We start from the raw sequence: 14543 nt of genomic DNA, 5'->3' as shown, positions 1-14543 counted from the left end.
TGGTGCCTGGCCAGGCAGGGAGTTGCCTTGGGCCCTAAACCAGCCAGGCCAATGCAGATGTGGCAAGCTTACAATGGAAACTTTTGTGGTTTATCAGGCTTCACTTCTTAGGCACATTCTGACAAGAAGAAAGGTATCCCACATGCTTACTGCATTGGGAGAAAATCCTTTTCTCCTCCATAGGCAAATTTCCTTACCAGTTAGGCCCCCACAAACTGTTCCTATACCAATGGTTTTTTTCTTTTACATTGTATAAGCCTGCAAAACATGTTTACTGTAAGAGGTTGACGTAGTGGTCTAAGGTTTCCCTCCTGGAGTAGGTCCCAGTTCGTGGGCGTTGAGATTTCCCTCTTGGTTCACCAGACGTAACATGAGGAATTGTCTACTTTTTTTTTGTCTCTGCTTCATAACAGCTTCTCCTCCTTATGTTTTTGTTAAATGAAATGTCACTGACTCTTAATGAGTCCTCTATTCCCCCCTCTCCCTCTGACGCTCACTCCCCCTCAATCCCTTCGGCCCCCCCTTTTTAACAGCAAAGGTCTGGACATTCTCAAGAGAATTTCTTACTGAAACCCAAACTATGACTCTTAGCTTCTAGTTGATAGGTAAAGACTAAACACTGGCCGGAATTTTTCCCTAACAGTTTAGATTATGACACCTAAAACTTTTTTTTTTTGAGCAAACTTGTGCTTTGTCATAATAAAATTTCAAAAGCTTTTAGGTTAGTGCCAAAGAGAAGTAATAGGGGATTAGTTACGTAAAGAATAACTTAGATTTCTTTTTAAAAAGAAGTAGGAGAGGAGGGGAAAGTCAGCTTTTCAGGGCTCCAACACAGTCCTAGGTCATGTCCTAAACCATATAGTCTCTCTCTAAGAGAGAAACTAGGAATTAAGCACAAGTCGATGGGAAGCTCTAGCCATCTTTTTTCAAAGCCAGGAAAGCATTCCTGACCACCACCAGGACATATGGCTACAGTAAAAAAAATACTCCATTGGCCAAAGTTCTTGAGCAGGCTCGAACTCTGGAAGTTTTGCAGAGCTGTCAAAATTCTGATGTCTTCAAGAGCAACTAAGTTTATTTTTAGTTTCACAGTATTTTTTCCTGTAGGAAAGTTGGGTCCTGGACCCAAGAGACAGTGGTCTATTTTTTTTATTCATTGATTTAATGGAGTCATCTGGTGAATGAATTGTGTACTGGGATCTGGTAGCCCTGGGAAGTTTGTGTAATTCTGGCATGTTTGAAACCTGGTGTTGGAGCGTTCTGGACACTGGTATAGCTAATATATTTTCCCTGATCGATAACTTCCGATTTTGTTTTGCTTTGCAGTTTAAAAAAATTATATCTTTTCTCCTTTTAAAATAAAACACAAAAAGAAATGTAGGCTACATATACTTATGCCAGCAGTCCAGCAATTTGTGATTTCCTCCATATGGATACTCACTTCTTCCTCCGGTGAATATTTCAATCCCTCTCTATGTTAGTAGGTGGCTCAATAAGTTGTGATTACTTAAATTTTTTTTTTAGGATATCATTTCATTTTAGGTAAAGATAAAAGACTGAAGGGGTAGGAGGTGGAAGTAAATTTCCTTGTAAGTAATGGGCATCTTCATTTTACTTGTCACTTTAAGAATAATGACTTAATGCCATTCTCATAACTGCCTCCCTTCCAGAGAGATGCTTCTGTATACAAAGACTATTGTTTGCAGGCATTCAGAATACATTAGACACTCCTAAAAGTGACACCTCTGTGCTGGCCATGGTAACCAATAAAGAACAAAAAGTTCATTCATAAGTACCTTGAACCATTTTTTTTTTCCTTAGAGAAAATCTACCACACTACCAACCTGGGTTGAGGTTTAAATGAATTTGTATTTGCGTTTGTATGTCTGAATATGGCAATAATTACATGAAAAAACACTGCGAGTGTCACTTCACCATTTGTTACAATGACATCTCTGGTAAAACAGCAGAGCTTTAACTCCCCAAATGTTCTCTTCCTGCTGCTGGACAGAGACACAGTTAGCTTTGAGACCAGCCTGCATTTCCCCCATATTTCTCATGTCTCTTCAGATAGAATGATATGGATTTAGAAATTGTGTCATTGCCTAGTTTCAGTTGTAGTGGGGAAGAAGCACATTAACTAAATCTAAGTTAAAATGACTTAAATCTCAAGTTCACTAGTTGCGTGACCAGTAACATTCTCATTGTTATAAGAGAATTCAGTCTGTCGGGACTCTGTTGCTCCAGCATGATGAATATACCTAGGCTAAGATGAGAGCTCATGTCTAAGAACCTATGTTCTCTCTTTAAGCCTCATGTCCACCTTTAATGTCAGGGCAGGTGCAATTTATCCACTTCCCTGAAATTGCTAACATCTTAGATAACTATCATGGAACAACGTGTATTATAGTTATCTGTGTCACACAGATAACCATATGGAAGCTTCATGAAGGCAAGAACCGTGACTTATCTAAGTTGTGTTTTCTCCTGTATCCAGCATAATGCTTTCTATGCAATAGACCCTTACTTAATGTTTGTTGTTTGATCTAGAAAGAGGTCATCCAGGAATCAGGAAAAGTTTTGGTGTCTCAAGACAGTTATTTTTTCCTAGCACTGAGTCCTAATGTTGCCTGAACAATGATAATACTACCTGTCATTTATATAGGTCTAAGGGTGAAGGGAGAGAATGGGGGAGGATAGAGTGGAGGTAAAAAGAAATATATATGCATAAAGGCATAGATTTATTTCTGTCTTTTTCTTTTAGATGGTCACCATGTGTGGGAAATGGAAGCAAAAACCGACAAAGAAATGTGCAAGCCAGTAAGTATTCCTCAAACATGCTGCCATGTAAAAAAGATACATGCTCTTACATGTTTCTATAGCATCCAGCTAGAACAGAATTACAGTTTCCTTAACTTTGGCACATAGTTTCTTTAGTGAAATAGAACAACTAATAAAAATAATAGATAGGGCATGAACAAGTCATAAAAATGATTGTAAAACACTGTGAAACAAGCGCTAAAATGAAGCTAAATAATACGAAGAATAAAACAACCACATGGACCGGGAGACATGAGTCTGTCCTCCTGGAAATACTTTGTAAAATGGTTTGGGCACAAAATGGATATCATTAGAAAACATATGGGGCAGCTAGGTGATACAGCAGATAGACTGCTTGGAGTCAGGAAGACTTATTTTCCTGAGTCCAAATCTGTCTTTAGACACTTACTAGCTGTATGACCCTGGGCAAATCATTTAACCCTATTTACCTCAGTTTCCTCATCTGTAAAATGATCTGGAGAAGGAAATAGCAAACCACTCCAGTATCTTTGCCAAGAAAACCCCAAGTGGAGTCACAAAGAATCAGACATGATTGAACAACAACAGAAAATATATATTTAAAAAATCTCAAAACCCAAAGCTCTTGACATATGTTTCTCATCCTTTGCACATGGACACACACATAATTTTCTGCTTTCTCTATCACAGTTACTTCAATATAAGCCAAAGAGAATAAGAAATAGGGGATTCCCCAACATGAATACTGCTGCTGTCCCCACCTCCCTTGGGAAACAATACTGGTTCTGAGACTCTCAAAATTTGACCTGCTCTTTAGTGAGGCATATCCTTTGTGTCATGGACAAGTAGGTTCTTAGACCAATATTTCAGTAACTCCCTTGAGCAAAGACTTATTAACCATCTACTACAGAGCACATGATTATTTTTTTTATTAGTTACTTTTGTTTCACATGTAAAATAAACACCACCTCAGACATGGTCTTACTTGACAAATTTACTCATTGAATTTGCCTATAAATATGTGATATTTTTGATACATGCAATTAAAAAAGGAGGGATAAATTTGCAACATATTTTATGACTGTCATGATTATCATTTTTGGGTTTCTCCTCCAGCTTTACAAATAACCATTTTGTATTGTATGTCAGTTTTATTTTGTATCCCTCAAAGCAGCCAGCTCTGTGCTAGGCACTTAGTAGGTACTTAATAAATGATTGATTGATCACCTCTGGCGATTGATGATTTATTTTGGGTGATCAGTAATGTATGTTGGTTTTTTCCTGTTCTTCGCTGGAAAGACCAAGTTGATTTAAAGTGTATGTGGTTGATAAGTTTTTGTTAACTAATTAGCAATGCTGATTTACTCTCACTTTCATTTCTCATTCCTCATTGAAATTAGTGCATAGTAGTCTTGCAACTTAACCTTCTTACTGGTATTGCCACTCTCTAAGACTAACATAGATTTTCCCAGAAATACCCGAGCTGTTAGAAAGTAATGGAGCACACTGAGTGATGTTTCCTTGCATAATTGCCTTGAACTTTGCTTCACTTTATCTGAGCATTTTTTCAGTGCTTCCCTAGACTCAGAATGCCAGTTTCCTTCATAACTATACTGAAAGTAGGGCTGGATTTAGAGGCAGAGGATAGAAGTTCAAATCCCAGTTCTGCTATCCCTTGCTGTTACAGACCCTGGACAAATCCCTAAAGTTTTCTGAGTTTTAGCTTCTTCATGTACAAAATGTGCAGGGGTTGACCCAGATGTCCTTTAAGGTCTCTTCTGGCTCTAATGCTATGAACCTGTGGTCTTATACATATTGGGACCAATCCCTGACTTTACTCACACGAATGATATAAGCTTACTTACCCCCTTCCTTCCATATATTATTCATCTCTTTGTTAGCCTTCTTATATAATTACCTCAGTTGTCAGCTTATTCTTTATAATTATGGACAAGTCACCATAAGAATAAATGTGGAACTGATGTTTATATCATTCACTCTTTTGAACCATTTGTACTGAGTTCTATCCTCCCTTGGTCTGAGTGGAGTAGATGATTATCTCCTGGATTATCCTTGGGGAGCTTCTGGGGATGGCATTGTTGTTTAGTTATTTTTTCCCCAGTTGTGTCTAACTCTTTGTGATTCCATTTGAGGTTTTCTTGGCAAAGATACTAGAGTGATTTGCCATTTCCTTCTTCACCTCATTTTACTGATGAGGAAACTGAAGCAAACAGGGTTAAGTGACTTGCCCAGGGTCACACAGCTGTTAAGTTCCTGAGTCCAGGTTTGAACTCAGGAAGATGAGTCTTCCTGACTCTAGACCTGGTGCTTTATCAGCTGTGCCATTTATCTAACATTAGGGAATGTCAAAGGGCAGATGCCTCAGTGAAGGAATGGTGACATCCATCCAAGGGGTCAGTAACTACAAGGCCAGTGGTCATTTACTGGCCTTGCATATACCAAGGAAATTTTGCAGTAAGTACAGGAAGCCATAAGCATAGAGAATCAGACTCTCTTTTGTGTAGCTCACTAGCTCTTTATGCATGTATAGTTGGACTGTGGAAGGCAGTGGGAGTTGGTCATCTCCTCTTCCATTGGGAGCTATTGCTAACTGTACTTCCTTTGCTTATGGGAACTTGATTGTGAATTTTGTGTATAATGTTTCCTTAGCTGGGATACAGAAAGATCAAATATTCCCTATGTGTCCCCAGATCACTCCATCTCTCTTCCACCAAGTCATTCATCTACTATCTCTGCTTCTTCTGTTGTCATCATAAATGTTTACTTTTTGATACAGGCAGGTTAAATAAATCATATTGTACTGCAAGTAATTATAACTTCCTTCTCCCAATTCAAGTAGTCTGTACATTCTCCTTTTCATGTATAAGTTTTTTTTAAAGCCAAGGTGAATATGTATCTCCATTGTTTCTGAAGATTCTTTCTTTGTCTTTTCTATGAATGCAAATTTTCTTCTTTTTTTAAATCTCAACTTCATTTTCCCTCTCATATGTTCAAAAATGGATGTGATATAAGGGATAATGGTAACTAGTATTTGTGTAGCACTTTAAGGTTTGCATAGTGCTTTCTATATACTAACTCATTTGATCCTCATGACAACCATGGGAGGTAGGTGCTATTATTGTCCCCTCTTTACAGATGAAGAAATGAAGGTAGAGAGTTTGCTTGGTGACTTGCTCAGGATTACACAGCTAGTAAGTATTTGAATAAAGATTTGAAGTCAGGTCTTCCTGATTCCAGGCCCAGATGCACAGCCCAGATGTTGACTTGGAGTCAGGAGAACCAGAGTGGTGGAAATTCCACCTCTGACTTTTGGTAGCAGTGGCCACGGGCAAAGTCACTCAATCTCTCTTCCTCATTGGTGAGGAAGTCTGAAAGTAGTAGGAATGTATAGCTAGTAAATATAATTTTAACTTGTACCATATACTGTAATGTAGTAGGAAGAGAACAATATTAGAATCATATTGACCTGGGTTCAAACCCTCGCACTGCCATTTACATATGAACTTGAGGAAGTTGTTTTGGACCTTTGATTCCTCATTTGCAAAGAAAAGAGATGCGTTCAGCTATGACATCCTTTGATACTTGTATGTTCCTTAAAGTATATGTCCTCTGTACCATCTGATCAATGCTTCCCACCTTATCCTTGATAAAAGAAACAAAATATTCAAGACGTATATCTATTAAGAACTCCCTTAAGTCCAAACAATTTAACAAAAAAAAGTGAGAAGTGTTTTTTGCAAACCTTTCCCCAAACTTTCTTATTAAAAATTAATCATGCAACATGACATCAAAATGCTTTGTAGAGTCAGCTGAGTGTCACAGACAATGGGGTGCTTGATTTAAAATCAGGAAGTTATGAGTTTAGATCCTACCACAGATACTACCTTTTTGGCTGTGGGTTAATCACCTAACCACTTTTCAACCTCAGTTTCTTCATTTGTAAAATAGGGTTAATAATAGTACCTACCTCCTAGAATTGTAATGAAGATCAAATAAAATAGCACATGGAATGCATTCTTCAAATGTTGAAGCAATATATAAATGCTAGCTATTGTTGGTTTTATAGATGACCATTTATCTCACAGAAACCCAAAAGTACAGTGGAAAGTACACCGAACTTGAGGTCGAAAATACTTGGGTTCACATGGTGACTCTGTCACTGAGGTTCACGCAGGGATTAAGTGATTGAAGGAGGGACAGAACTGGGATCAGAAAGAACCCTGCTCTCCTCATGCCTAGGCCATTAGTTTTTTTACTACTCTGTATCACTAGGTAATGCTGTGTCTTTGCATGTATCTGTAAAAAGATGTAGTAGATTTGTCTAAAAAGGGAACTATATTTGTAATCAGCCACCCTCCACGTAATAGTTCAGGAACCTTTCTTTGTAATCTCTGAAACTCATTTGGTTCAGTGGGGAGAATAATGTATGTTGTTTTGTTTTTTTTTAAATGACTCAGGTTCACAGTTTGATGAAGATTACCTCATTTATCTTGAGATAAATTTATTTATCTTGACTTTAAGAATAGGAGAGATTCTTAATATGAATTTAGTCATCCCCATTCAGAACCATCCCAGGCAAACCCAGTTAAAGGAGCTTTGGATGTGTTGGATTATTTTTCTTCATGATCAGTATTAACTTGAATATTAGACATGGATAGTCTGGTAACCACAACCTCTCCTTCAGAAAAAAACAAGACCCCAAGAGACAATTCCCTTGGATTTTTCTTTGTCAGTCCTGTGGAAAAGTACTTTACCATGCTACTGCCCAATATTTTCCACCAGTAAAATACCACTATTGATTGTGTGGTTTTTTGCTTTTTGCTCCCATCGGTCTAAGGATTGTAGATATAGAATAAAAGAGACCATTCTGGGTCATCCTAAGGCACATGACTGGATAAGTAATGAGCAGAGAACCTTGATGGGTGTCAGAAAGATGTTCCCAAAGTTGTGGGGTTTTTTTTGCTATTGTTGTTTTGTTTGCCTTTTTTTTAAGATCTCCAGTGTTTAACACAGGGCCCATTACATAACAAATGCTTGTTGACTTGATTTGTCCAGAAGTTGGAGCATAGAGTTAATACCAGTTTTCTGTATGGTGTTTTATCTCCAACAAATTGTTAATTCTGTATTCTTGATCTTTTGCCTTTTCACCATTCACCCTATGTAGGGACCTGAGCCATCCCTACATAACCCTAAGATGGCCTTCTCACTCATTACTCAGAAAGTCGTACAAACTAAGTTTCAGTTAGCCTAAGCAAAACGTAGTTAGATGAATAATAATATTCTAATATTGGAAAGGAGGGGATGATAAGAAGAATAACTGAGGGATAAATTATCCACCATTTGGTAGTTAGTGGTACATATAATGAGATAATATTTGAAGAGCCTTCGCATCATACCAGGCACAATGATGATGCTTAATAAATGCCCATTTTGCAAGTTCCCTTTCCCCCCCCATTGGTATAGACTTTTGATTTCAATGTGAGGAATTCTCTGGTGTGGAAAGTTACTTCACCCACGCAGGTCAGCAACTGCTTTGAAATGTGTTGGTTCAGAGGGTTGCTTGGGGGCACTGAGACATTCATTAATGAACTTGCCCATGATCACACAGCCAGTATAAGTTAAAGGCAAGACTTGAATATATATCTTCCCCTCCAAGACTTGCATTCCATTCTTTCATTCTAATTTGCTTTCTTTCTACTTCCCTTCATTAACACACATAATCAGGTTGGTTTTATTCTTTTAAAGAAGATCTACATGGGGATTTGAAAGGGTCACACGTAGACATATTCTAATTATTATTATTGTTTTTGTAAGATGCTGATTGGTGCCTTTCCTTATGTGCTATTCTCTTTTCAGAATTCACTGGTGGTTGAAATACCACCTTTTCGCAATCAAAGAATTACCAGTCCTGTTCAGGTTAATTTCTACGTCTGCAATGGAAAGAGAAAGAGAAGCCAGTACCAGCATTTCACCTACCTTCCTGCAAATGGTAACAATATATTTCTAACATTAAGCACGGGAAATGAAAGATTTGGATGTTTTTTCTAAACGATGTAGAAAAAAAATGGAACACTTCATGAAGTTGGTACAATACAATGTACCCTGTGCTGCACTGGGGAGTAAAAAACTATGTTTCAGCCCGCTTAGCAAGACTGTCTCCTCAATTTCTTCTGAAATGCAGAGGAAAATGTATTTTCCCTTTTAAAAAAAATTGTTGGGTGTTACCTGGAGGGAAGATTGCTGATCTCTCTCTCTCTGCTGGTGGCTTCCAAGTACACAACAGCCACCCCCTCTCCAACTCCCTGCTCAGCATGAACTTTCTGTGCCCTTCACCAATAGCAATGCTGCTGTGTTTATGAAATTGTATAGATCTTTAAGGTGGAAAAGAAAATCCTTATAATTCCTTTGTAGATGCCTTTAGAAATAAACACTTGCTGTAATGTCTTAAGGCCAACACCTTATTTGGTCACTTTACTTCAATGGTGATTTTATGCTCATGCTAATATTCCATCTCATACCCAGTCATTGGGTATTTAATGTCACTGTAACGGGCAGATTTTCAGATGGGAGAACTTTTTGTGTAATCAAAACATGCCCTTTCATTGTTGATTGCCTGTTTTAAAGGATTGTAGATAGCCCTTCTGGACTCCCATAATAGCAATTAACCTTGTGAACTTTTCAGGGTATGTATTTTAAGAAAATACCAATTTCTCTCACTCTTAATGACCCAGGAAGTGGCAAAGAAAGGGAAATCACACCCAAAAAAATGTATATTCCCAAACTTATACCTATTTGTGACCACTTGTACCAAGGCCCCCGTCAGCAGGAATGAATCATGTTGATTGTGGTAAGCCTGGCATCCATCCAGTAGGGTCAAAATTTCTAGTTTTCCACTTAATTGAATGAGTTAAGATCCTGTATTTCACAAGGGCAATTTATTCTTATATAGCCCCAATTATTTTAAAATCTCAATTTTTTGTATCTTTATGTTCTGAAAAACTTGATTGTTATCATTCGAAAAAGAAAGGTACCCTAAAACTCATTGTAAAAGCAGTCAGATCTCTTAGGGGAATCTCAAGAATACTGCAATGGCATCTTTGTACTTTGAATGTTCAATGGTACTGAAAGAGTTCTAACTAAGAAGAAAACCCTAACATCTCTGTGTTGATTGAGCAGTTAGGACTAGGTGTTACATCAGACAAACATCAGTGAAATCTTCTATGATTAGATGGATGTGCTTTGGCTGCAGAAATGTCACCAAGATAGTGTTTTGAAAATAGAAGAAAGGAGATATGTCAGCATGTTGACATTTAAAAGATTTCCATGGGCTAGTTTGTTCCCATGTATTATAGTCCCTTTAGGATTTATATGACAGGGAGTTCCCTCATAATTTACAGAGAAGTTAGACATTCTTGGAGTAAGGTAGAGCATATCTATGTAAATGAAAGTGTTCTGCTTTTCAACAGTGTTAGTGAATTTGTCCTTATCAGACATCAAGTGTGTTAGACACAAAATGAAACACTGAAAAATAAAACTGAGGCTTCATAAGAAGGAATTACAGTTGGAAAATGGAACTAGAATGGAAACCATTTTTATTTGTATACTCCCGTGTTGGGAGTACATTGCGGTAGCCTTAAGTTGTCTAGGATGTCATGAGGCTTGCAGACTTCAGGCTCATGTTCAGTGGATGTAATGCAGAAACAGTGGAGTGAAGTGTGGAATGGAGTGACCAAAGACTTATATTGTTAGGCCTGATGAAAGTAGAGCACTAGGTTTCAGAACCCCAACCACCCCAACCACCCCACCCACCATCATAGCATTTTCAATGGAAATGGGATCTGAATTGAGAATTTTGAATTTAAGAGGCACTTAAATGTGGATTAGAATCTTTCAAATTGGGGAACTTAGACTATAATATTAATTATGAAACATTTAGTATTCTGCTTGTAGGGTATACTTGGTTTTCTTTTCTTTCTTTTTTTTAAAAACAAAATTGTTGGTAACATTACCAACATTTCCCCTTCCATTTTTTGGCTAGGTTCGCCTACCTCAGTTTATTTATATCTGCTTCATATTTAACCATAAACTTAAATATTTGTCAATGACAAAAGCTGAAACACAGCTTGCTAATTTTTAATGTGTTTGTTAAGGGCACTTGGTGAGTTAGGTTTCACAAATCAATCCTAACATCATAAAATGTGGAGTTAAAATGTATTTAAAGTATAATCCCTTAATGCTGTACTGATTAAGTGGCTTATATAAAGAAGCATGTAAAATTTAGATAATCTGAGTAGATTAGAATCCTCTGAAATTTTCCTTTAAAGTAGGTATAATTAGGGATCTTGTTATGACATTCCTTCCTTCTTTCCTCCCTCCCTTCTTTCTTTCTTTCCTTCTTTTCTTCCTTTCTTCATTCCTTCCTTGTTTGGCAGTAAGACTAGGCTAAGACAGTATCACTAGATCAAGAACTAGGCCAAGACAATAAATTGGTTAGCAGTAGATGTATGCCCTATTTGTTACATCCCAACCCTCACCTATCTTCTGTTTAATAAAGAATATTGAAAAGAAAAAGAAAGGTTCCTTCAAAGAACTCTGTTTCTTAGAGGCCACTCATTCAATGTCATGACCAATCTATGTCACTGATATGTTGAGAGCTGTTTAATGCTAAAACCTCTACATTACCCAGGTGGGGACTTTCACTGCCCTTGGCTAAATGCAACCTTCTTAGAGTTTCACAACATCGTGGAATGAAAGTGTGGAAAGTGTTTTGTTTGCTTATGAAAATGGTGAATAGGGCCCACATCTCTGTCATCAGCCTCCTCCACTTCCTGTCTTAGCTCTAAAATTATCTTCTTACTGCTTGGCAGCAGATAAACACAATCAGCAATTTGCCCACGATGACATTTAGCTGCCACACCTCATTTTCGTCCCCCATGTCTTGTGCTGGCAGCTCACTTTCTACATTAAAATGTTGCATTGGTTGAAAACAACCAAAGAGAGATGCAAAATCCTACTGGAGCTATGGCATAGCTTTTGGCTTTTGTTGGTGGATCTTTGGGTGGACTGGCTTTTGAAGCCACATGGATTCTTCCACTGGAGGTTGGTAAAATGCTGGGCTCACTTGCCTACTGAAGGCAAGTACATTGAAGGGTATGTGCTTTTCTGATTGCAAGTTTTTTGTGTTCAGCTTCCAGGGGAAAACAATCATATCACAAGATAGAAAAAAAAATCAGCTATCATGACAGAAGATTTTTGCATGCAGAAAGCATGTGTATTATTTAATAGAGTTTTTTAAACTTTTCATTTGTCTTTGTTTTGCTTAAAAATACTAAAATACCACCCCCTGAAAGGTTCCTTGCCACTTAGTCATAATTTGTTGGATTAAGAGAAGCACTGATAGACGTCATAAAACAAAGAATCTTCCAGAAACATTAACAGTTCTGAGAAATTATTTTAATGCTTTTGAAATTTAGAATTACAAATATAAAAAAGTTCTAATCTCTGGTGAGGTCTCAGAGGAGTCAAAGGTTTGAGTATGGGTTTGGATGAATGTCTAGACTGACTTTTGAGCTGGAAATCTTGTGAGATAATTCGTGGGACCTATCCACATTGACATTGTTCTTTTGAGTCCTGAGCAGTTAATGAACTCAAAGGCTTATGCAACAAGCTTCAGCAACACGATTTGGAGAAACATATCAGGCTATCTTTGTCAGGCATTTATGAGTAGGAAAGTAAGTCCTTGAATGGACAAGCCATACTTAAAAGTGTTCTCGTAGCTAATTTATAGTAATGGAGGATGACAAAAACCAGAAGGTTTTAGGAACTCCAAAAGTAAAAGATGTAAAGGAAGAATGAGCACCACATGTCCTAAAAGGAGGAAGGAAGGTATTTTTACTATCCTGCTTGGTCAGTGACAAGTTCATTACAACATATTCATATTTATACATGTGATTAAGAAAGGAACTTGCTCATTCTGCTATTTCCCTTTTGTCAAAGATGAGCATCATTTGTTAGGATAGTTAAACCAACAAGTGACAAAAATTTATTTAAAATGAGACATTTTTAAGGAATGGTCTTTCTCTGATGGTGAATTTGGATACCCCAATAAAGATGGTATCAGGAAAGGAGGTACAATATGTCAGGAAGCAAGAAATGATACTGGTACTCTCACACTTGTCCCATGATGCCTTTTCTCTCCACCTCTCCCAAGATGTGCTGAGAGAGAAACTGAAACCTCTCCCTACATAAAAGGGACCCCATTGTGCTCAGATTATGCAGGTGGAAGGATTTAATGGAAGGAAGACTCCTAGAGGACCTGAGTTTGAGTAACTTTGTTGTTTTTTATCTTTGCAAGTGAAAATCATTTTACTTTTTGGGCCTTTCTCCTCATCTATAAAGTGAAGATGCTGGATTACATGGTATGTGAGAACCTCTATGATCCTTAATCTTCTGATTCTTAAAGGTCTTATGGGCTCCATAACTGCTACCTACATAGATGAAAAAAAACATTACTTCCAAGATATCTCTGCCTTGCCCCCTTCACATAGAATGCAAGTTCTTCACAATCAGGGAATATTTCACATATCCCCCTAAGTCCCCTAGCTTCCCTACATACCTGGTATGTGGTAGGTGTCTAATAAATGTTTTTTGAATGGATGAATAAATGAATAGGAGACATACACATTCCAATTTGTAAATAATTAAGATACAAGGATTGCATTATTCCCCAGTCTTCTGAAGTTTTCACACCTGGTTCCTTAGGACTTATATTCAATAAGGTCCTTTTGAAGAGTTCAGGCATCTAACAACTTGCAGACTCAAGAAATTCTCCTTTGGCCATGCTGTCCAGCACACCAATCAGTGACATAGCTTCTAGTATAAACTAGCAACCCTCAGTGCAGATGTTCTGAAGTGATTTGTCAAGAAGAAACTGTCAAAAGAAATAATTGGGGTTTGTAGATGGAATTATTATACAACAGTCAGCACACTGCATGAGTACAGCACACAGAGCTCCAAGCACATATTATTCCTCTTGTACCTTCTGACTCTTTTACGGCATCTTTGGGTTTCATCCTTTCCATTTTGCTTTTTGAGAGTTGCTTTATTCCCCAAAAGGTCTTTTCCATGGACATCTTACTCCCAAGATAGTTAGAACAATCCAAACACTCTAAAAGCATAATGCTGACTTTAAATGTTTATTTACTTGGCTTTTGTGTCAAAGAAGTAGAGGTAATTTGATTCAACTGGAAATGCTCTGGTGATGCAGCTTCTCCCACCTCTGGGTCTCAATCCCAACTTCTTTTAGACAGACATATGACCATGGGGTGCTGGAGGTTATGTCCCCTGGGACCCTCCTAATGGAGCCAGTTTTCCTCTTTTCCTCTCCTACCTTCTTCTGCCCTGCTGTTCAGTTCTTAGGTAATTGAATATAATGATGCGTTCCCTTTTAGGCCAATGGCATCAGTACATGGAGAATTGGCTAACTCTGGGGAATGTTCCTTTTCCAGGTTGAAATATCTTTCCTTGAACTGAAATGGCTCACTTTTGTGCCATGTACTTTTATAACTGTTTTTTGGCGACCCCATGGTTTCATCTTTGCCTTTGACATTTAGTACTGTAACTAAATCAACCATGACTGTGCATGAGTCCTGTTTCCTATTAAAATGAAAAAAAGGATCAAAGCATTAGTTTGAATTGGGATGTTATACTCCTTTGTTATAGAC

General features: G+C 37.7%; 1 protein-coding gene across 4 annotated transcripts in view; it reads left to right on the top strand.

Moving 5' to 3' along the window:
* NFATC1 (nuclear factor of activated T cells 1) overlaps nt 1–14543 on the top strand; it is a 205011-nt gene that overhangs the window by 128242 nt on the left and 62226 nt on the right. For all 4 annotated transcript variants that reach the window (XM_072604047.1, XM_072604044.1, XM_072604046.1 and 1 more), the window contains exons 7-8: nt 2765–2820; nt 8677–8809. In XM_072604047.1, the coding sequence (XP_072460148.1) occupies nt 2765–2820; nt 8677–8809 (189 nt within the window). The remainder of the gene's footprint in view (nt 1–2764; nt 2821–8676; nt 8810–14543) is intronic.

This window comes from Notamacropus eugenii, chromosome 4 (genome assembly GCF_028372415.1).
Source record: "Notamacropus eugenii isolate mMacEug1 chromosome 4, mMacEug1.pri_v2, whole genome shotgun sequence".
Classification (NCBI taxonomy): domain Eukaryota; kingdom Metazoa; phylum Chordata; class Mammalia; order Diprotodontia; family Macropodidae; genus Notamacropus; species Notamacropus eugenii.
The sequence above is the reverse complement of the archived record's forward strand: the minus strand, read 5'-3'. Positions and strand labels throughout refer to the sequence as shown.